This window comes from Dromaius novaehollandiae, chromosome 4, assembly GCF_036370855.1.
Source record: "Dromaius novaehollandiae isolate bDroNov1 chromosome 4, bDroNov1.hap1, whole genome shotgun sequence".
NCBI classification, from domain to species: Eukaryota; Metazoa; Chordata; class Aves; order Casuariiformes; family Dromaiidae; genus Dromaius; species Dromaius novaehollandiae.
This window is the reverse complement of record NC_088101.1, coordinates 39,230,544-39,254,154: the sequence shown is the minus strand read 5'-3', so window position 1 is coordinate 39,254,154 and position 23,611 is coordinate 39,230,544. Positions and strand designations below refer to the sequence as shown.

Below are 23,611 nucleotides of genomic sequence, written 5' to 3'. Positions count from 1 at the left end.
GAGGATTTAAGGTCAAGTTTAATGGAGTTAGAAAAGGGGCAGTGAGGCGATAGTTCTTCATTCTCTCCCTGTGCCAATTGCTAGTCGTCCCATGTCATATGATAAGGAAGAGCTGGTAGCACTGTGCAGTCAGTCACACACTGAGCCCTGGTTTTCATCAGTTATTGAGAGGTGCCAGAACACTCCAGGAATGGGAGGCCAAGTAAGTTCTTAAGACAGATACAGGCAAGTGTTACACCAGTTTTATAAGGAAAGATTTGCAATTTAATCAAAAAAGATTTCTGATGGCTGTCTTTATAATGAAGTTGTGTAACTGATTGTGAAGGTGGAATTCCACATAGTAGCATTTGTCTCAATACTTCAGAAATTTATTTTAAATATTTTTTAGCCTGTTGCTACAGCTGACATGTTTTTGCATGTGGTTGCACAGTTGTATTGATTTAATTGCAAAACATTGTCTCTGTGCATGTAAGTATTTTAATTTTTAATTTTGATTGCTTTTAAGTAAAATTAAAAATCATGTGTTTTAAATAGATCTCCATACAGAATGGTTAAATGCGGCCTGTTAATTTTTATTTATGCAAATTAAATAGGGTGGGGCCAGATAGTTCCTGTGCTCTATAATCTTCTGGTCTTTTAAATTCTCCTTCAGTGTCTGCTAATATGCAGAATTACTTGTCTTAGAAGATTTCTGTGTAAAGTACTTGCATTGAAAAAAGCCTATTCTCTCTTCATTTTTTGCTAAGCAAATAATTTGTTCTCAAGATTTTGCTTTTATCTCTGTTGTTCTCAATTTTCTGAAATTTTAAATACTGTTTTAATAGAACAATCTGATATTTTCCCATAAAACTGGTTGTTGTTTGGTTGCAGTTTGTTTTCTTGGAACCAGAATATCACACTTTTGTTTAAGCTAGGCTGTTCTATCTTATCATTATTCTTACTGTAAATCTCTGATTCTTCTCTAAAAGATCATTTTGTGAAAAGTGTTCTAGCAAGATGATTGTTTTATCAGTTATTTCCCACCAAATTTGCTCATGCTGTAAGTCAAAGTCTCTCTCCCCCTACTGCCAACTCAACTATAGTTAATCATGCCATTTAGTATGATGATAATTTATTCCAGGTAATGATGCATGCGATGCAAAAAACTCAAAGGAGGAGCTTGGAGGACTCGAAATTAGGAGGGGAAAAAATCCCCAAAGCAAACACTCCCACCTTTTTTCTTTGCACACTCAGCATATTTTATACTAAAATTACTGAGACACCATGGAGCCCTGCTTTTTTTTTTTTTTTTTTTTTTTTTACAATCTCTTGCTGGTAAAATCACACTTTAAATCATTCTGCAAAAGCATGACTTAGTTAACACTTCATTATACAAGAAGGTTTCCACTATGCAGCATTTGGCAGAAAAATCTGACTTTTCTCATGCATTTTATCCTTCACCCCTTTCAAATTAAGAAAAGAAAATGTGACTTTAAAAGCTTTTGTCTAAAAGGACTGAATGTCTATTTATCTAATCATTAGTTGTGCTGAGCAGATACATTAAAAACAGAAAAGATCACATGCCACAGTTAAAGATATTTCTGTAATTCTTTTTTTTCTTGAAGGAATAAATATTTCAATTTACACTATTATTTAAAGAGTAACATGCTTCATCTCAAAGAATGCACGGCTCACAGTATAAGCTGACAATGTAGCTAGTTAAATGAATTTAGTAAGCGGGGAGCAAGGCTATTCACTCACACAAGGGTTTCAAAAGGCTTATCTTCAGCCTACCAGTGGTCTGAAGTGTCATAGTAACAGGCACATAGGTGGTCCCAGGGCCACATCATTCCTTTTATAGTTTGTGTTAAGATGATGGGAGCCTCTAAGATATTTGAGGGTAGAAAATGGTGCAGGAAATCTGGCAGTCATAATCTTAGTGGAAAATTCATTTTCAAAAAGCAGAAAAAAGACGTATCACTGGAATAATGCTATATCCAGGCCCCAACAACATTCACGGTTCCGTAACACTGAGATTTTGAGCTGCCACATGACATTACATCCAGTTGCTTTCAGACAGTAAGGGCAGCATAAGCTTACTCCTTATTTTTCAAAGTGTCAGGTTTCTCCAGGAAAAGAAAAAGATGAGGAAACATTTTCCATTTTCTATCTATGACTATGCCCCAGGTACTTAAAACTGGGAAAGAGGAGGGAGTGGACAGGAAAGATCCATGAACACATGTTCCATTCTTCTGTTTCTGTGCTCGAGACAAGATTATGGGTGTGTATTTGGTTTTGGATGAATATGTTTAAGCTGCCTTTGAATTTCCCTTACCCCGAGATCAGCCAGGAGATGTGCTGGCCACTCACTGAATTGTAATAATCCCCAACAGCTACTTTGCAAGCTTTCTTCATTGGATTTCAGTCAGAGTAGAGCAGATCTTTTACCATCTTCCAAATGGAACACTCCAAAAGTTGTCTTCTGCCTTTCCATCATGATTTGATGTGTTGTGACATGCTCCCAGCTACCTGCTATTTTTTAATCCTCTCTGCCTCCACATATGATCTGGAATTTTCTTTCATCTTCTCTTCATTCTGGGCTTGTGTGTTGCCTTTCTCCCCAGGTATTTACGGAGAAGAGAGTTTCTACTGTAAAGAGATTTCACATAAAACGTAAAGACGTTTGGGTCTCAAACCTAGTGCTCAATACTCCTCTAAAAATAAGGGTGCTTTCAGTCACTGTTAAAGGGTCATTACAAAAAATGCTCCGTATGCATAAATCTGCTCATCTCAGGGTTTCAAGACACATATAAAATACTTTAAATAAAAGGAGAATCAGATAATATATCTCTATTGAAACAAAATATCCAGATGCTGAAATTCGCAGTGGTTAATATAATCAAATATCACTTCTCTGAATCTCATCTAAGTGACTGATAAAGCTTTTAAAACATATTTGGTATTTCAGCTACTTACATAAACCGTGATTGCAAATTATGAAAGCCTTTCTATTGTGGTTCCCAGATATAGCACAGTTATTTGTATTCACTCCTTTGGCAGTTCTTCAAACAGTGAGTTTCAAAAAGTTCTCCAATTACCGGTAGAATCTGAAGGCATTGAAGATTTCTGCCCAAATCATATGAGAAATTGATGCAACTTAACTGTCTTTTGCAGAGCTACATTCACTTGCAACAGAACTAAGCTCTGGTCCCTGAGATAAAAGCAAAATGCCAAGGAGGAAAGATCAGAGAGAGGCTTCAGAAATTTCTGATGAGAAGAATCAATGTTATTACAGCTCTCCACTTTAAACTTGAACTCAGTAATGTTCTTGCCTATGCAGCAGGCTTTCCATGGAGATCTCCTAGCTTCTTGAAGGAATAACCAGACTTGAGAGGCAAATGCGGCTGAAGGTGGAATAGCAACATGTCAAAACCTTTTTTTCACATCATAAATTCAGCTTCTTAGGAGGAAACCACCTCATGACTTGGAGCATTTTAAGACAAACATTAATAATAACAAACTCTAATTGGTCATTATTGCTTGAACAGAAAATATCAGATTTCATTTTCACCAGGAGGAAATGAAAATGTCATGTACTGTAATATGACAAGCATGGAATTTACAGTAGTAATGTGTACTTGTAATTACCTTTATATGTGTAAATGCACACAAAGCAGAACACCAGGGAGGCTGTTTTACAACAGATTTAATCAAGTGAACATCTATGTCTCCTCATAAACTTACTTAACCAACTTTGAAAAAAGAATGGAGTTGATTAGACAGGTTAATGAGGTGATGTCTTTATAAATGACAGATGGCCACGTTAGAACAGAAAGTTGTTCGCTCTCCATTTTTTATTTTATTTTACTTACGAGAGTATTTTACTGTTCTTTACTTATGAAAGCATTGCTCATATATTTTTGATTAGCAAGGTTTACTGGAAAAAAAGCAATTTCCAATGAAACTGAACTTTAAACTGGCTGAATGTAGCAATTATACTCAAGTGGCAATAATCAAAACTAAAATACAAAATGAATTTTTTGGAATTCCAGCTCCTTATAAACATCGTGACCTCCCTACACTGGGTCGCAAATGGTACAAAGTGCTTACAGATTTGTAAGCTCATAAGAACATAACAGAGATGGAAACATGAAGAAGAAAGCTAACTTTTTATCATAAAGGGAACCCATTAGTGGTGAAATTGACAGAGTAATTAAAAATTAAAAGCCAAAAAGGCAAGAGCCTTAATTAAGAATAATAAAAATTATTATTGTAGTGCAACATTAACTATACTTGGAAAAAACAACCCACCTTGGATGTAATGACTTCACCTCAGAATTACCTAAGTGTAGAATTTGAAATAGCCTATATCTTACCTCAGATACATGAGGTATCCGGAAGTGGATCACATATACAGTGCAACCTGGAGGAGGACTCAGTAAGTACCTATAAAAAGACCTTTGGTAGCATGCTCCGCGGAACCTGGCCAGTCTGAGGAGAAAGAAGTGTAATAGCTGAAGTAACTCTTGGAAGTCCCATGGCAGTAGCAGCTCTTGCCTCTTTGCTGGACAGCATGCCACTTGGCAATGGTCTGTATGCCAACACTGGCATGTGTTACAATTTTTGAAGCTCTGATCTAAAGATTTTCAGTGCCCACTAAGCTGCTTCTCCCACCTGAAAAATCACCACTCCTAAATGCACCAGAAATAAAGAAAATAAGATGTGCTATGTTAACTCCATACTCTTTTCTCGTCTCCTCTCTCTTTTGATCTTTCCATCATCTCCTTTGGCATCTGCCAATGACCTGAAGCATAGGCAGCTTCATCTGACGCATATCTCTGATTAAAACAATCCTGAATATCTCTCTAGCCTCCTGACATGAATTTGAAAACCGAAGCCTCACACGAATATTTTTGCTTGAAGAACTGTGTGTGAATTTAGCATTTATGAGAAGCACTGGACTAACAGTTTTGAAAAGACTCGGGATGCCTGGGGTCTTTTTGCATTGACCAGTGTTGTAGAACCAGTGCAGTGCAAATATCCCTACAAACATACACTAAAATTTTGGACTCAACTCCTTGAACTGCAAGTACATGCAAGAAATATGCAAGATACCTAGTAATGTTCTGGCTGTTGACTGGATGAGGTGTAGGCTCACAAGAAACCGCCATATTTTTCTGCTAGTGACTAACTCATTTGCTATCTGTAATAGTTACATTCCAGATTGAAATTATAAGCAGTAACAAGTATCCTAGTTGATTACTAGAACGGTAAAGTCACCCAGACTTTTCCAGAACACCACTAAGGATTTGTGGAATCTAATTGTTACGCTCTTGATTTTGTCCTTGCACTTTGCATGTCCAGGCAACTGGTTTTACTGTAGTTCACCAGAGAGATACCTGCAACTTCCTGATAGCACACAGAACATCTGCAGAAATCACAGGTGCTGAGAAGCTTTAATCTGCATTGCTGGCATGTAGCCTTCTGATAAGGCTGAGGATACATATGGAGGCTGTACTGTACCATTCCCAAACTGCTCCTTTCTAGCTGTTTAGGGATCAGAATAATATTTTTACTCTACTGAAATGGACTAGATTGAGACAATGTGGCAGTATATCAGAGTCTGGCTCAGAATTTTTGCCAGCTTTCCAAGCGCTAGCATACTGCTGATTTTTGAATAAAGTACAATAGCGTATCACAAATTTAATTTAATTTACCTGTACATATGTAAATCAATAGTTTCCATAATGGTTGCTGATCCTCTTTAACAGAAATGGATCAGCTTATCTCTTAAATAGGTGAGTGGATGGAAGAGCTGCAGAGATGTATTACTCTGGCTTTTACTAATAACATTATAATGAACAGTTTGGGGTTATAATTTGATATCATATTTAAGTCACTATGCAACTCAATCAACTTGTCCCACAATTCACCCCTTATTAACATAAAGAAAACAAACTTCAACCTTAGTATTCATCTAGATAATTAGCAGGACTGCCTTTGTGTTCAGTATTGGCATTTCCAATAGACTAATTGCTGTAACGTCAGTAGAACTACTTATCAATGTGTTACCATCTGGTCAAGTGTTACCAAGCCAAGATGGCAATAATGCCATGCAGATTGTACAGAACTACCTTTGCTCAAATCATTTCTTAAGTTCAGGCAAAATTTTACTACCAAGTAATACCACAGCCAACCTCAAATACAATTATTCAGCCCTGCCTTGCTGCCAAATATATGGAAATCTTTGTCAGTATGTGTGTGTTCTTCACCTATGGAGTAAGTGCCTGTTCTTGTGGTACCCTGCACCTAATCACAGTGTACAGTTTCTTCTTCACAAGAGGAAGAGCTTTCTTTTTGACATGTTCCTAGCTTTTGACTTCAGGACCACTTGCGGCTAGCTCCAGGCATCAGGCCTCTCATCTTTTTAGAGGTTTTTCAGTTAATGGATTCCAGATTTTCTCTAGAGCTCCTATTTTCCCCATAGTTAGCTAGACACTCACAGCATTTTGAGTGGGGGAGAGGGTTATGGTTTTCTTTTTTTTTCAGTTAGTGCTAACTGGAGTCATCTGATAAATTGTGAATCTCCAGTTGCACAAATGTAGTGGGGATATGTGGGGCTAATACCGAAAGGATTATGCAAAAGGTTTTCATCTTCAGGAAAGACAGTGACTTCCACAGTATCTGATACTTAACAATCAGCAACTGTCTTCCAGAGCTTGGCTGCCTTGCAAAGTGGCCAGCTCTTATCTTTCAATACATGTTTTAATGACACACGTATAACCACAGCTAATCTATTCAGAAAATCCTTGATCAGTTCAGTTTATTGTGATTTCTTAAGTAAGTAAATATGTAAAAGAATGTTCCTCAGTAGATGCAAGCACATGGCTATTATATACTCAAATGAAAGACACTGCATTTTGGAAGAGCCTGGTAACGCCTGCAGTCTCCTAAACTTTTGTGTTTTCATGCCATTCCTAAAACTGATTCTCATGATTCTTTACTGCTCTGCATGGACTGTCTCGCTGTGTACCTTCTCTTTGCCATTGATCCTTCTTTCTATTAAAACAGCCTCTTAGTCCACATTCTTCCTACTTTTTGCTGTTCTCTCACCTGTTTTTTCTTCACCTCACCATTTTGATACAGTCTCTCTCCTTCCTTCCAGTGCCACTTCCTCTTCCTGCTCATCTTCATACCCACAGCATTATTAAGTTTTCTCCACTCCAACAGAACCTCTTCCCTCTGAATCCTAGACATATCTCTCTTCAGAGGGAGCAAATGTCTCTTCAGAGAAGAGAAAACAAAATGATAAAAAATATGTATGATGGAGTAAAATATATATAAAAGTTCAACTAGGCCAAAATTAATACAATGTCCAAAAAATGTATAAAAGCTGTTTAAAAGGAAGAATAACAAATATAACATGAATTATCAGAGAAACCCCTCCTTTTCCTTTTTTTGTAGTCACTCGTTTCTGTGTTGTCTCTGGGAAACAGTGACTTACCCCAAATCCTCAGGCTTTTCTATTCTCTTCTAATGATTTTTAGTTCAGAGTGTGGCTATCCAGAGAAGTACTAAAAGCCAGATGGAGATTACATAGCTTATGTGTTCATTACAGGAGCAACTCTAATCTTTGTACTTGGAACCATACACCAGAGCTGAATGATTGCAGCATCACAATACATAACAACAGTGAGTTGTTTCCACAGTAATCACGGTATTTCAAGTTTAATTTTGTCACTCATCCCCTTTTATGATGTACCACAGGCCTGTAACTGCATTTACCCCACAGATCTTTATCCAACTCCTGTGAAATGTGATTTGTAGGGGATTTCAAAGAGTCCTCTGAGATCATACTAGAGTTTTGTGCAGAAAACCGTTCATAATCCCCCTCAAAACTCTAGTTAGGAGCTATTTCTAGGTGTTTTCCTTCTTTTTGACTCTCTGTGTTCTGTTCTTGCCTTTCAAACAGCAAAGCAAGGGTTGGCTGGACAGTTTTAACAGTACCTAAGAAGTCACACTGTGCAACGCAAGCCAGTGTAATGAAAAGGGAGGACAGAGCAGCAGCCCAACTGGGAACATCTGTTTCCAGAAGTTAATAGAATAGTTCCAGTCTAGCACAGAAGATAGTGAAGCACATTCTCAAGGCCATCTCCATCCAGCAGACTGTTCAAGCATATAGTTATGTGCTCTGATGAATACGTCATTTAAATTCAGGTTTCAGTGAATAGGGCCTTAGTGAAGAAACATGATTTGTAGTATTTTTTCTATGCTAATGTCTTATGTCTCTATTTTGCCCAAACTGATAAAACACAGAGCCTACTACCAAAGTAGAAAACAAAGTAAACATTTCTTACAATGCTGCTGGAAACTGGATTCTGAAGAATACTTTCACAACACCAACTACATCTTTAGAACAAAGGGGAGAGTGGAAAAATGCTAACTAAGGGTGTATGACTCAAAAGAAAAAGTAAGGAATGGTCACTAAAAATAGTGTAAGGCACAATGAGTTGTTTCCTAAGTTCACTCAGAATTTACTTTGGTAAAAGTTTGTATTTTCTTTACTTTGACGGAGATGAGGTATATCCTGACATAGCTTGGATCTTACACTGACATTTTGAGGATCTTTTCTAAGCTAAGGGAACAGAAGAAATGAGCTAAAGCAGCTTCTTTAGGTCACGATCAGCATAATTTCCTGAGAGAATGGAAATTTATTTTCTAATGCCACCAAGATGAGGCTCATTAAATATTCATTTATTATTTCAGTGCTGTTTAAACACAGATAGCTGCAATCCACCAATCATGAACACATACAATGCAGAAAAATTGAGATACCAATTACTCTTCTAAACAAAAGTGAATAAAATATACCACATGCTTTTAAAAAATTACATTATAAAATGATAAAATTTCACATTATAAAAGCATACTAAATATAAAACTAAGCAAAATTAACACCATCTAACACATACTATTTTCTCTTTAGGCAAAGCACACCTTTATTTCAGGATTATGTTGCTCTCTTCAAGTATTATGTTCTCTTTAAAAACATAGAGGACCTCTCATACTTGAGGTCAACAGTATTTATAAGCAGCTTTTTTATTTGGATTTTAATTTCTAGTCAAGGATTTTAAAAACAGCTCTTAATGCTTAAGATCAGGAAGCATTTTTTTCATAAATGATGTATTATTCCTTTTCCCTCTTTTTTTCTTAAAGGCAGAGAGAGTACTCTATAGCTAAAATGTACTTAATTCCACACTTTTCCTGACATTGCTGGAGGTACTGAGGCCTTTAAAAGCCCCAAGAAAACTGAACACATCAATTTAGCTGGATGGCATAAGCAGAAGGAAGCTATGAGGTGCAGAATATTATGAACACTTGCTTTCTCATTTTATATGAAATAAATCCTTGTTTAATCTAAGGGATCTGATCAGCCCTGCCACATTTAGATGTAGCAACCAAAAAGGTTACTGACTCCAGTTGCCAAGTTATTCTTCACGCAACAGGTGCAGCAAAACAGGCAGTGGGTCTACTCCTCAGCTCCTATACTTCACTGCCTGGGATATCAAGTTAGTAAGCTGGGACATGTCAGTCATTTTGCCATTCTTGCTTTATGGTGATAACACTTGGCAAAACGATAAAGCAGGTAACTGGAGGGGGAACCTGCTAACTCCAGAAGAGCTGGATTGGAGTCTGTCTTGTTTCATACACGACTGGGTGAAAATTAGATTCTCTATGCTGACTAATTTGAGATTCTGTTTGTGGAAATATGCTGGTTGAGTATCTGTACATGGACAACACTGGTTTTACCGAGGACTTCCCTTATACACATTTAAGGATTGAATTTACCCTGGCAACTCAGTTAAGGATCTTAAAGCTCACTCCAACATTAAGCAACCCAAATTATCTCAGAAAAGGTACATGGAATGTACCATAAACTATGTGAAAGATCAATGTTTTCTACATTGTTTTCCCCTCTACCAACTTAACTGTAGAACCCTTTGTTACCTCTCTTTCATACAATTAGTATGAGAATGTCAGACTGCAACATGGTCAATATTACAGACAAAAATTTTGTAATGTGTGGGATGGGACCTCAATTCTCATATGAGAGCATTCACACTCATGGAAGACTCTTCCAAACATTAACAAGAAATCAAAGAATCACTGAATAGTTGACGTCAGAAGGGACCTCTGGAGATCATCTGGTCCAGACACCCTGCTCCAAGCAAGGTCAACTATAGCAGGCCACTCAGGACTGTGTCCAGTCATGTTTTGAGTATCTCCAAGGATGGAGACCACAACCTCTCTGAGCAACCTGTTCTCACATTTGATCACCCTTACAGTAAAAAAAAATGTTTACATGGAATTTCCTGGATTTCAGTTTGTGTCCATTGCTTCTTGTCCTCTCACTGGGCACCAAGGAGAAGAAGAGTCTGGCTCCATCTTTTACTCTCCCCATCAGGTATTTATAAGATCACTAATAAGATCCCCCCAAGCCATCTCTTCTCCAGGCTAAACAGTCCCAGCACTCTCAGCCTCTCCTTGTATGACAGATGCTCCAGTCCCTTCATCACCTTTGTGGCCCTTTAATGGACTCTCTCCAGTATGTCCATGTCTGTCTTGTACTGGGGAGCCCAGAAATGGGCCCAGCACTCCAGAGGTAGCCTCACCAGGTCTGAGTAGAGGGATCAGAAGATTTGAACAGAACTTCTAAACCAGTACACACTATAAACGATGTTAAAGGGACACGTGAACATTTTGTGGAAGGCATATCTTTCTTAAAATTGAATTCAGAGATTTTATAGGTACTTTTTGATAAAATCTTATCAAATTCATTTCAAATTCATGGTTTAAATTAATTTCTAATCTACACTTTCCGGTTTTCTTTTGAGGTGTTAAGGTTTAAAGAAAACTTTGTGTCATTTTTTATTTCTCTAACTCAATATTTCCAGCCTGATTATGGAGGGCAGAACCAGCGTTAGATTTGTAACCAGGCCTGAGGAGCCCAGCATAAAGGATTAAGATGGTGTCTGCTCCCAATTCTCAGCTGTACTTTAAATAACTTTTACCTGATGTAGCCTATCATGGCGGGTTTTGGGTAATCACCAAGGTTGCTTGTCCATAAAACATGCTCAAATGGAGAACAGATCACCTGGAGAATTTAACGTTGGTTTCATCTGCCTGAAAAAACAAACTAAAACAATTGTCTTTGGAACCCCAAACTGGCAGCCTGCTGAATACTCCCTGCCTTGACTGAGGCACATAGCCCACTGCCTTTAGCAATCAAGGCCAGTCAAGAAGTATTTATCTATCTCTATGAAAATATACGAAAATCTGACAGGATTCAAGATGACACTGCTGTCTTCCCTGGTAAGCTAGATTTGCTGGCTACTGGAGTAGGCAGTTTAGATGAAAACACCTTAAATCCATTAAGTTGGATTTTAGCAATTCATTTTATTTGTTTCTAATGTGACATCAAAACAAACAAGAAAACAGAAAAAGATTAACAACAAATGTTGTATTCTACACAGATAACAGGAGAGACCATAAAGAGAATCCATGCTTCCAGTCACTAGGTACAGAAAATGTTCTGAACGTTATTTCATTTCTGCTTATGCCTGGTAGTGGATAGCAAACCCACACTTAACTGCTGATGAAGGGCTCAAAGGTAAAAGCCAATAGTGGAGGCAGGGGATACTTAAAAGCAGGCAGGTAAAACTGACATGTGAAAATACATACTTAGCCAGTTTAAAGGCTCAAATAAAGGTTATGACATATCTTACTTATAACAGGGCAGACAATGCTTTAGGAAACTACAGATGACTCACAGAAAGATAGGGAAGCTCAAGCAATAGATCTGAGAAATCCAAAACATGTATATGAAAAGATGACACCAGGGAATTCTAAGATTAAAATGTCAAGATTATACAGCATGTATATAACCATACAGTCTCACTGTAGCTTCACAGAGAGTAAAAGTGTCAGCATTACAGTTCTAAGCCCTTCAAATACTGTGGAAGAAACTGCAGATGTTTGCAACTTGAATTAGAGATTATCATCTCTTCCTAATAATGCACGTATGTAACTAAGGGAGACAGGAAAGAAAGATAAAAAGGGAACTTACTCCTTTCTTCCTTCTTGGAATTTCAAATAGGAAAGCAGCTATGAAATATTCTAGTCTTGACATACACTCTATAGATTCTGCACAGAAAACATGGGAAGTTTGATACCAACACACACACAAACCAAAGTACAGCTTTTCCAAATTAGGCCGCAGACAAATTAAAATATTACTTAATAATATCAATTTAGAATAATAGTTAATAATTAAAACTTTTAGCATGTTTATCAGGAATACTGCACTTCACTTTAGAAAGCCACTTTTCAGAAAAACTGTGGGGTTTTTTTGTTTGTACTTTTTTGGGTCAACACAGGGAGATGTTATATTCAGTTATATCCCACATACGGTGCAATATCAAGAGTATGGTACAATTCTTATTACCCAGACAAAACACCTGTTGGCCTCTTTGGAGTGCCATTGGAGTCAGATTTTCAAAACACAGACATTCATATGCAGATCTGAAGGTTTATTACCTTTCTCTCTACAGAAATAAACAAATGCCAGCTTCTTATATCATGGAGGATGTTATGAAGGACATTTGTTAAGTCTTAAAATATACATATATATTTTTTCATATACATATCTATCTATCTGCAAGTTATGCCTACATCTCTGAAATGATCCTTCCTTTGGAAATCTTTGATGCTGTCATGTTGCTGTGATACCTTGTGAATAAAAATGACATCAAATTAGAAGCAAAAGTATACAATATTTTTAAGTACCTCTGGTACTTGTAAGAACTACACCAAATTTATTTTATACTTGGTGAACTAGCATTCAAAGCACACTTAAACTTTGCTTAAAGAGTTTCTTTAAGAAAGGTGCTGGCAGTCACATTCATAACTGTGGTATTGTTATTTCCTGTCCAAACTGAGATTTTAACCATTGCTTACAGCATTCTAGAAAAGGTATTAGTGAACATGATGCTGGCTATAATGTAATTTATTTTACATAGGTGTATCCACGGTTTGTTGTAGGTAAAATACTGATGGGCAGAAGGGCCATTTTAGTCTAATTACTAGAGATATTTTACCAGAAATGTATATCCAGGTGTATCTAGTGGGAGGAAGCAGGAGATACGGCCTAACTAGCTCTGTAGCAAACCATTTCCTGGTTGCATCTTCACTAAATATTTGTTGTCTGACTGCTTATTGCCAGAGCAGAAGCAGCATAGCTCCCTTAATACTACTAGTGAGAATAAGGACAGAAGCAAATGGGTGATCAGTAACTTTTAAAATTTTGTTGTCTTATTTACCCTCTTTAGAAAATTCTTCCTGAAGTCACTGGTAAATTTGTTTTTTCAAGAAGATGTCTGAAATATGAAATATCCAGCCTGTAAACTGATCCATGCCACTGCATTTCTATACACACACTTATTTAAAACAAACCACCTGGTTTGTCATTTGCTCAGCTAGTAGAAGTTCAAATAGCACTTAAACAATATGTACAATTAAAACTTAAAGTGATGTACCAAAAAAGAAGGATCCAAGCACCCGCGGAGTGAGTCATCATGCAACAAAATGAAAAACTTGTCTTTCAAAGAGAAATACATCTATAAAGATTGTATTAGTGGCCAACAGTAAAAAAATAAATTTGCAAATAAGCACCAGTTGTATGCATACATACAGATGCTCCTCTGTCAAAGGAGAATTATTATTTATTATTTGTACAACAGTGTTGCTGCAGTAGTTGTCAGGGCTTCAGTATAATCCACTATATGCACACATAACAAAGGGACATTTTTCTCCTGAAGAGCTTACAATAACAGGTGGACTTACAAGAAAAGAAAAGAACACACAGATGGGAAGGCTCGAGGTAATAAGAAGATGAGTATAAACAGTAAGCATGTCCATGCATAAGAAGTCTGCTTAGCCATATCTGTTGAGGCAGTTGGGCAGTTGTCCCAATAGGCAGTTTAAAGAAGAACTTAAGAAATATTACCTTGTCAACTATTTCTGACATTATTCACATTTTCCAGATTAAATATATATTTCCATACAGACCTTAAGAAGAATTGTAGGTACGGGAGCTCTGCAATTCACTTCAGTAAGACCAGGATTGCATCCTAAAATTAATAAAGAAAATGGCAGAAATGGCTTTGAAATCTTCAGAAATTAAATTGTTTTGTTTCTCAGCATCTTGACTCCCCAAATAGTTGGGCGTTTATTTTTCTTAATATACTTTGCCATATTTGCCCAGATGCCATCTTTACGCAGATGGGCTTGATCAGCAATTATGGCTGGAAGCATGAAGGGATACCACACATTCTTAAACTCAACGCAGCTGAATGCCAAATGTTGTACCACTAGTACTGGATTATAGCAAACAATGACTTGGAAGCCTTATAAGCTCTGCGCAAATTGCAACATGCTTAAAGATGTTGCATTGTACCATACTTTGAGGAACGCGAATCAGAAGAAGTATGTCATGTAAAACCAAGAGGATTAAATAAACATTCAATTTTTTTCTGTAAGAAGCACATTAAAATCACACAAAGACATAGACTTTCCCCCAAATATTCATATCCAAATAGAAAAAGACCACAAGAAGACCTGCTACTAAAGAGAAAAAATCTCCCTGGCAACTTTTCAGTACTGAGATGCAAACCTAATGAAGAGAATCAGTCTGAGAATTTATACAGGTACTGCTGCTGCTTAAATCAACATGATGTACATGATATTATCGGTAACCATCACGATAAGCTTAGTCTCACGACTTTTTCTAACTACTCTAGGTTGGGTATGCCTTTATTCCACATAAGTGGTGGGACTGACAGTGATTGAGTGATAGTGATAAAGTGATTGCTTGACGTCTGAATTTGATTGCAAGTGAATACATGCATATTATCATGCTTGTATTCAGTTACACGTGTAAAATAACAAGGTAATATGGAAACCATAAAAATACTAATAGTATAATGAATTTTCCCTTTCCAAGAAGACTCCAAAAAGAAAATGAACATACTGTAATTCACTGTGCAATATATTTTTTTCCTACAAGAATTATTTTGCTTTAATTGTATGTGTATTTCTAGATAGGATTAAGTGAATCTAGGTTCTCCTGCAAAACTTTCTTCTTTGTTAAGGGCTTTGCATCAGAAGAATGAGAATTTTCATACATGACACACAAGCAGCAAATAACTGAAGAAAACAAAAAGAACTCTTAAATTACTCAAGCAAAATTGCAAACAAACTTTAAAATGACTATCCCAGGGCTAACTTAAAAAGGAGCTGACAGTTATTGCACAAAGTCCACCTAAGACTTTACTGTTCTGTTCAGTTTTACATGAAAGATGCTCAGAGACTACAAGAATGGGCAGCAGGGTAAAATCCTGAAACAGATTATACTGACAGTCTGTGAATTAACAGAATTACTGAAAGAAGTAAATCTTCCTTCTGTCTCCTCCCAAAAATACAAATATAAAAATCAGGGTGGGGAAAAGATAAATGATTAAAATCACTAAAAAATCTTTCATTGAGCATTGCAGTCAATTATTAAGAAATTGCAACTGCACCACTTGAAAAAAACCTCACAGAACGTAATTATGATGAGTATGATGACTTTTTTGTCCGTAATCCAATCATCTGGAATTGCATTTGTCTGTCTGTTAAACAGCTGGTACCAGATCCTGCAATCCATAGTGGGATGTATAATCCTCATTCAGACAAGCAGTCTCATTGAAAGCGTGTGGTTAAAGACTATTTAAACGAACAGTTCAAAGGAGCAGACCCTCTTCACTTTTTATAACCAGATTTTCAGATAAATATCAGGCAAAAAGCTTTATTAACAGGCCAGACAAAAAGTTCATTACATCTGAGATAATGTGCATGTAAACACATGTATCTGTAGCTTTAGTCACCCTAGAAGGAAACACTGAAAGGGCACCAATCTTTGTGCTTTGCAACTGCCAAAAACAGGCTCTGCAATCTTACGGGCAGATTACTAATTGGATATTTAGCTAACAGACTGCACGTACAGCCAGGGTAGCTGCACGTGCAAATGTAAGTGTGCAGCTGCATGTACAGCTACTGCACTCAGAGGTTGACCCTATATATGAAAGCACGATGCTCCTATTTTTGTTATTATTGCATCCACGTTATTTTCGGTTGCAATTTGTTGGGTAATACTAGTTAATCTCAACAGCAGGCCCAGGCAGAACTAGGCTGGAGGGAAAAGGAAAGAAGGAGGAAGAAAAGCAGGTGCTACGGGAATGGCTGATGATTCAGCGGCGATGCTGAGTCAAGGACGGGAACAAGCCCAGGGGGGCGCACGGCCGCCTTGGCGCCACAATTCAGTCAGGGCATAAACCTCCGGCCTAGGAGATTCACAGCGGTGAAGGTGACCCAAGGCTAACTCCACCTCGCCTGTCCCCTTCCCCCAGGCGACCCGGCTCCCTCCCTCCTCGCGCGCGACCGTTGGTCAGCTCCGGCGCGGTAACGGCCGAGCCGGTAACGGCTACCTCTGACCCGGTAACGGTCGCCGCGAGCCCTCGGCGGGAAACCGCCCTGACTCGCGCCAGGCTGAGGGCGAAGAGCCGCCGCAAGCGGTGTCTCGACCGTTATTAACGTCACGGCGGGTTATTTCCAGAAGGAAACGGCCCGGGAGCGCGGTTGAGGGCAGGGCAGCCCACGCCGCCGCCGGCCCGTCCCCCGCCGTGGGGCCACAGCGGTCTGCGTTGAGGGGCGTTGTTGTTGTTGTTTTACTTTTATTGGGACCGCGAGGGCGTTTTTATGGCAGAGGGCAGGTGGGGAGGTCAAGGTTTGACGCTGCCTCTCTCACAGCCCGCCCGGCAAAGGGGGCTGCACCGGGCCCCGGCGGCGGAGCTGTGACAGGAGCCCCCCGCAGCACCTTGTCGTCCGCCGAGAAATAACGTTGCTTAGAGGAATTCTCCCCAAAACGACTGTGATCAACGAGCAGCTCTCAGCTGGCACCGCAGGCCGCGAAACACGTCCTTCGGGGCAAACCTTGGTGAAACCGCAAGCCCTTCTGTAAAACGAGCTGCTTCCTACGCCAGCCCGGAACAGCCAACGTATTCTCTAAGGTTTTCAACCTGAAAGAAGAGAGCGCATTTCCTCCTCGTGCTTTCACCCGTTTTACCTGAACTCGTCAGATCGGAATCGCGCCTCACGTGACCTATATTCGCGCTCCCAGGAGAGCAGCCGGAGGAAGAGGAAGGACGCCGGCCGCCCAGGCTAGAGGTCAGGGCGGGCAGACAGCTCGGCCCCGGCGCTGCCCTGCCCCGCCCCCGCGGGGGGCGGCCCGGGAGCAGCGGTGAAGCAGTGCCGCTCCCCGCGGCCGCCTCGGTCTGCTGTCGGGCTGCGCCGTACGGCGCCAGGAGCTGGAGCTGTAGCAGACCGCGAACTGCTGACACCGATGTCATTAAACCTCCCCCCCCGCCCCGCTACCTGCTCTGCTGTGCCTGCTCGTGGTTTTCCTCCGGTTTTGGGCCGTGAGCACAGAGCTCAGTTAGTTTCGTTCTCGCATGCTGGTTCTGCACTTAGCGTGTGGCAGCGGGCTGGTACGGTTTCTTTTGTTCTTTAAAAACAATTGCTTCTGGAATGGCAGACCTCAAACAGTTGTAGATCAGTCCAGCAGAGAGAAAGTTCTGGGAAAGTTTTTGTGTACAAGATTAAGACCAGCCTGATCTGCACAGGTATCAGATTCAGACATATGAATAACGGCATTGAAGCTAAATACTTCGTTGTGGGCTTGCTACCTCATCCACCCTGAGGAGGAAGGACAGAGGGAAGGGTTGAGCAGGCCAGAAGCACTTGGTGAAGCACAGAAAAGAAGACAGAGCAAGAGACAAGAGGAAATGTGTAGGACTACAAAAAGCACGTTTCTCTTGCTATTTGAATCAGCACACTTATACATGGCACCCACGCCTTCCCTGTCACGTAGCCTGCCGCGTCCTGCTTTCCAGAGGCAAAAAGGTCTCCCGACTCCTTTGGGAGCTGGCTCTGCACAGCACCTCAGCGAGGAACCGGCACGCCAAGCCCCACGGAGTAGGTCGGGACCAGTCCCTGCGTCCTCGGCCTCCCTCCGTGCTCCTACTCTTGCCTGACAACAGTTAAGCAACAGCGAGGCACCCGCCTTCGCGTGAGCCTCGGTGCGCAGCCGCGGCCCCGCAGGTGCCAGCCCGCTGCCAAAGCGGCCGCGCAGGGGGCGGCTTGGGGGCCTCGGGGCGGCTTGGGGCTGGGCGCGGCCCCGGCGCCGGCCCCGCGCAGGGCGCGCGCGCCGCTCACCTGGCGCACCTGGGCGCACCTGGGCGCGCGCGAGCGGCGGCGGCGCCCGCCCCGCGCGCCGTCAGCCCGCCCCGCCCGCGCCTGGCCGCGCAGGCGCACGGCTTCTCGCCCGGCGGCGCTCCGGGGGCTCAGCGCTGTCATGGCGGCAGCGTCGGCAGGAAGAGATGGAGCTGACTGAGCTTGCGGCGTGAGGCGGCAGCGGCTGAAACTTCAGGCTCTTCCCTGGGGAGGGGCGACCGGCGCTCCTCGGCCCGCCCTTATCCAGCAGCAGGCGAGCGGGGCGCCGCCGGTGAGGGGGGCAGAGCCGCCGCCGCCTCCCGGCCGCGGAGCTGAGCGTCACGGCAGTCCGTGCCCCTCGGCGGCACGGGGAGCTGGGGGAGCGGGGGGAGCGCAACTTCCTTCGCGGGCGGCCTGTCGCTGCACCTGTCCGCGCCGCGCAGCTGGGGGCGGTGGCTGAGATACGCGGGCAGGAGCTGGGGACGCTGGAGAAACAGTGCCAGGCGGGAAGGAGGAGCGTATTCCCTTAAAAAAAAAAAATTAACTGTCTTCGGGAAGGTGGCTTGCACTCTGCGGCGGGTTTAGCGGGGAGTGAGGGTTCCTGCGGGTGACCGTTGCCACCCTCCTCGGGGCGGGGGGGCAGGCCGGGTGAAGTGGGACCTTCGGGCTTGTGCGGAGCGCCCGGCTCTCAGCGACTTCAAAAATATCTCGGGTTGTCCTTCAGGGCTGTAAATACCTGCCTCAGGGCAGAGAGCTGCTGACAGACGCCTCCTGCTGAGGAGAGAGCTGGGACTTCGAGGGTGCGCCCGCCCTCCCCCTTTCCCCCCGCCCGACGCGGATTTCTTCATGAGCTGGAGCTGAAGGGGAGGAGTGGGCTGTGGGATACCTTTCTTTGAGCCGAACTTGTTCCTTCTTTCTGGAGCGGCGACCGTGCCTTTGGCGTTTCAGGTCGTAACCTGAAGTGAACTAGCCATGGCGAGTGAAGACAAACAAGTTGTTCAGCCAACAGGTGATGATGGAGGAGGAGGTGGTAGTGGAGGAGGAGTGGGAAAAGAAGGAAATGCCGCTGAAGCGGGAAGTGTGCTGCAGCCTTTGAATCCAGGAATCCCTATCCGAGGCATGAGGATGAAATTTGCTGTGCTGACAGGACTGGTGGAAGTTGGTGAAGTATCCAACAGAGACATAGTCGAAACTGTATTTAATCTGGTAAGTTGATTGTCTTTTTGGACATGAGATAAAAAAAGAATAGTGTATACATGCAGAAGAATCCCATACTTTTTGATGTTATTTTCCTGTTTTTCAGTATTTTTCTGCATGTTTGCACTTTCACAATACTAGATTTCAGTTAGGTTCTTTTTACTTGCAAACAGAAAAAGCTGACGATTAAGCAAGTGAGCCTCCCTACACACATTTACACTTGAAACAATTCTAAGAGCATCAGCCTTAATTTGCCTCAGATAAATTGTTGCTTTATCTAGAACTGAGAAATGTATCATAGTATTTAAGCATTCAACAGATATACTCAACAGAAGAAAGTTTTATAGTAACTCAAACTGACATCAAAATCCTTTTTTTTTTTTTTTTTTTTTTTTTTTTTTTTTTAAACCAAAACAACCTTTCCCATGAAGACGTTTTTCCCTCTTCTGGAAAAGTAAATGCCCCTCCCTTTTGGCTTTCTGTTTGCATTGAACTTCCGTATTCTGTGTACTATGGGGGGGGGAGGAATTCATTTAAATGTTTTAGTTACTTTGTTTATTGGGAAGAGTAAAGTTCAGTTTCAGTTTATTAATGAGCAAGGTAGCCAGCTGCTATTTTTTGAATACAGTCTGGATGACTTTAATACTTCGTTACAGATATTACTAAAAACTGAGGATACATCTTCTGTGTAGGCTACAAACATAGCATGCTGTTGAAGGTTTTGGGCCATATTTGAAACAATTAGGCTAGTTATTAGTATTTGTATGCAGGAGCAGACCAAACACCAGGGGAAAGACTGTCTTTGTTTATAAATGTGCTCTGCTATTATTAGCGGCCTTAAAATGTCTCTAAGTCTCTAAGAATTCACATCATTCCTACTTGTTTTTAGTGAGCACCTTTGACATTAAAACAGAGTGGGGTTTCTGACAAACCAGGAAGTGAGAGCAGGTGCAACAGGCATAAAGCTTGTAACAGGAAAGTCAGTGCAGAAGGCATACTGATTTTTAAATACTATTTGCATTTCTGTTATTTTGTTAGTAATATTTTTTTAGGTCATATGTAAATATTTAGAGACTATTAGAACTTGCATGTGCTGTGTCTATTTAATGTTTTTTGATGTTATCTTAATTTCTTTGATTACAGTAAGTGCCAATTTCGTTTTTTTCCAAGATATTCATATTAACAGAATTTAAACCTGTAATTTGTTAGGCTGAAAGCCTCAGTACAGAGGAGGTGCAATGCTGGCAAAAATGAAGTGGAGAGTACAGGTTTCATGAATGTTTCAAGTAGGAGAAACTGATTTAAGTTACGTAGAGTACACTTGACAATTGTTCTTGACTAAACCCAGTGCTCGGATATGTGGAGGTTCAAAAGGAAATTCTGATAAATGGTTTACTCCTTAGGACACTTGGAGGGAAAAATTTTTCATGAATATATTAAATTTCACCTTGTTCCTGGCATACTCTTTTGAGAGAGTGTATATTTTACAGTAGTGGTGGAAAAAGGTTCAGCAAAATAGTAAGAAGTGTAAAAGCCGCTTGATCCTATGATTCCTTTTCTGCCTCTGGACAAGAAAGAAACCAAATATGCAGCTTGATTCAGAGAATCCTCAGTTTTAGATTAAAAGAGACCAAAGAATTTGATCCATAAATAGAGTGCTTCTGAAGCTTCTTTTCCTGGTTAGAAGTAGGGAAAAGAGTTTCCTGCTCTGTGGAAATTCTTGGAAATAAGTATTTTTACTCAGAAAGGTGTTTGTCTCATTTGAATAGAGAGAAGATTCTCTAACCATTCCAGGACACTTGCCTATGACATGGGAGGCTAAAGTTCAAGCCTCTGCACCACTTAATATTATCAAAGCAGAACTAGTTGATTGATAGCTATTGTAGAACTACTAATAACTTGGTAGTAGGGATACTTTACCTTTCTTGTTTGAGAGCACAATAAAAGTTTCTGGTCAAAATCAGAAAAAGTAGGTGCCTTGCTATTCTATGTCCCAGGAAAACAAATCAATACTGTTGACTGCTTTGGTGGGAGGAGATCTTTGGATTTTTTATTTTATTGAAACTGGACTGCCTAAGAACCAAATCAGCCAGCATTCCCATAGTTTTTGTTACAGAAGACACTTATTGTCTGGAAATTTTTACTGAAAATTGTTGAGCTGACTTTTTAATGTGATCGTAATCTGAGTGTAATACAGGGGATGAAGAGCTGCAGCATTAACATTTCCCTACAAAACAATACTTTTCCACCTGGCATCAAGTTTTGCCTCCATTCAGTACTTAGCTGTGACCTCTTCATTTTGTCAGATAATACCTCTGAAATCACGCTGATCAGAATTTGGCATATGTGAAGTAATGGTTAGCAATGGCAGATTTATTTTTCTGTGTATGTACAAATTTAATTTTTCTATGAAAAAGTGATTCTCAGCTATGGCTTTTACAGCGGTATGTTTCCCAAAGGCTGTCAGAGCACATTTACACTTCTGTGTGTGCGGCTTCAGTTGAAAGCATGAAAATCATGCTGTGTTCTGTTAGTAGCAGGGTTAAGCCCCACATTTCCCCAGCTATTGGGTTTTCTTCCTTTTGGTGACTCATAACTGCACTAGCTCAGCAGGGTTAACAGAAATCAGCTAGCTTTCTTCTTGTGCTTTGGAAGGAGGAGACATACAGTATTTGGGTTTTTTTGGGGGGGAGGTTACTGAAGTGAGCTGTCTTTGGATTGGAATGGATAGGAGGCTGGGCAAGATGTGTGTAGAAAGGCATTATTATGTACTTAATTGTCATAGACAAACCACATTCTAAGATGAGAAGTTTCATTTTAGAAAAGGCGGTTGGCCGACCTAATTCTTACTTTTTGAGCAAACATATAGGTCTTATGCTTTTCAAACTTGCTCTAGCACATGCAGGTTATGGTGAATTTCTTGAGTTTCTCTTGACTCTCCATCAAAAATAAAGGTACAGTCTTGATGTTCCTTATCTTTAAAGATTTAAGAGGTGACCATGCTTTGTGTGCATATATATGTGTGTGTGTGTGTGTGTGTGTGTGTGTGTGTGTGTATATTATATATGTATGAAAGACTTGAAAGGGCAAAAATCTAAAGTATCCAGTAATTGACCTGCAGCTTATTAAAGAAATTTAAACTCTGTTGTCCTGTTTACTTGAGCAAATACCTTACTCAGTGCAGCAGTGTTGGATCTCTGGGAGCTGAGAACCAACTATAACGTTTTCTCTGTCCAGCAGTGTTACAGCATGCTCGGTGAGCCTACTTCTATCATGCACTGAAAATTAATAGTCTCATTTTATTGTTTCTAGGAAAGTTACTCTTAGAAACGCTCAAATTTTTCTGCTGTTTTGGCCAGTATTCTCTGAGAACCTAGTTTTCCAGCCCATGTGGGGCTGGCATTGTGTATTTCCTCAATTCTTAAAATTAAGGAGGAAAATGCTGACTGTGAGGAAGCTCAATTATTCTATTGTAAACTTTGAAAATGTCATTCTTATTCAAGCATTACTTTGTCCTGTTTTTTTTTTTTTTGACACTGAATAAGCTAAGCTATGGGTATATGTTGCTTATGCAATATGAATTACATTTTTAATTGACCTCAGGCAGCAATAAGTCAATTAATTTGCTTGTTAGGTGGATCCTCTGTTTTTGACCTTACATCTGCTTTTCTTTCTTTTTTTATTTTATTAGAACTTACTGAAATAAAAAAAAAACTCTTGGTAGGAAAAAATGATAGAATGGAAAAAAATTATTTACAAGAGATCTGTTACTAACTTAAAATAGCTGTTTGTTTCACAGTAAAGCAGAAAGACAAGTTGACCTTCTGCTAATCAATAAACTTTTCAAAAAAAGTTATAGAAATAAATCAGGAATTGGCAAAATGTTAAAAAAAAAAAACAACCCAAAACACACTCACTCTCTCTCACTCTCTCTCACTCTCTCTCACTCTCTCTCACTCTCTCTCACTCTCTCTCACTCTCTCTCACTCTCTCTCACTCTCTCTCACTCTCTCTCACTCTCTCTCACTCTCTCTCACTCTCTCTCACTCTCTCTCACTCTCTCTCACTC

At 40.4% G+C, this 23,611-nt stretch overlaps 1 protein-coding gene and 1 long non-coding RNA gene across 5 annotated transcripts in view; one reads left to right on the top strand and one right to left on the bottom strand.

The window, feature by feature from the left end:
• Positions 1–1,291: 1,291 nt before the first annotated feature.
• On the bottom strand, positions 1,292–17,366 carry LOC112985938 (uncharacterized). Its single transcript, XR_003259860.2, has 4 exons — positions 17,201–17,366; positions 14,107–14,168; positions 4,356–12,768; positions 1,292–3,383 (listed from the first exon to the last, which is right to left on the bottom strand). It is a non-coding gene; the product is annotated as an uncharacterized LOC112985938 (long non-coding RNA).
• A 1,075-nt stretch (positions 17,367–18,441) lies between these two features.
• The window catches only part of LRBA (LPS responsive beige-like anchor protein), a 417,031-nt gene continuing 411,861 nt past the window's right edge, over positions 18,442–23,611 (top strand). For 3 of the 4 annotated variants that reach the window (XM_064510804.1, XM_064510805.1, XM_064510802.1), the window contains exons 1-2: positions 18,442–18,637; positions 19,070–19,551. In XM_064510804.1, coding sequence (XP_064366874.1) covers positions 19,318–19,551 — 234 coding nt within the window. In that variant the 5' untranslated portion in view covers positions 18,442–18,637; positions 19,070–19,317. The remainder of the gene's footprint in view (positions 18,638–19,069; positions 19,552–23,611) is intronic. The other variant, XM_064510803.1, reaches the window with a different exon arrangement.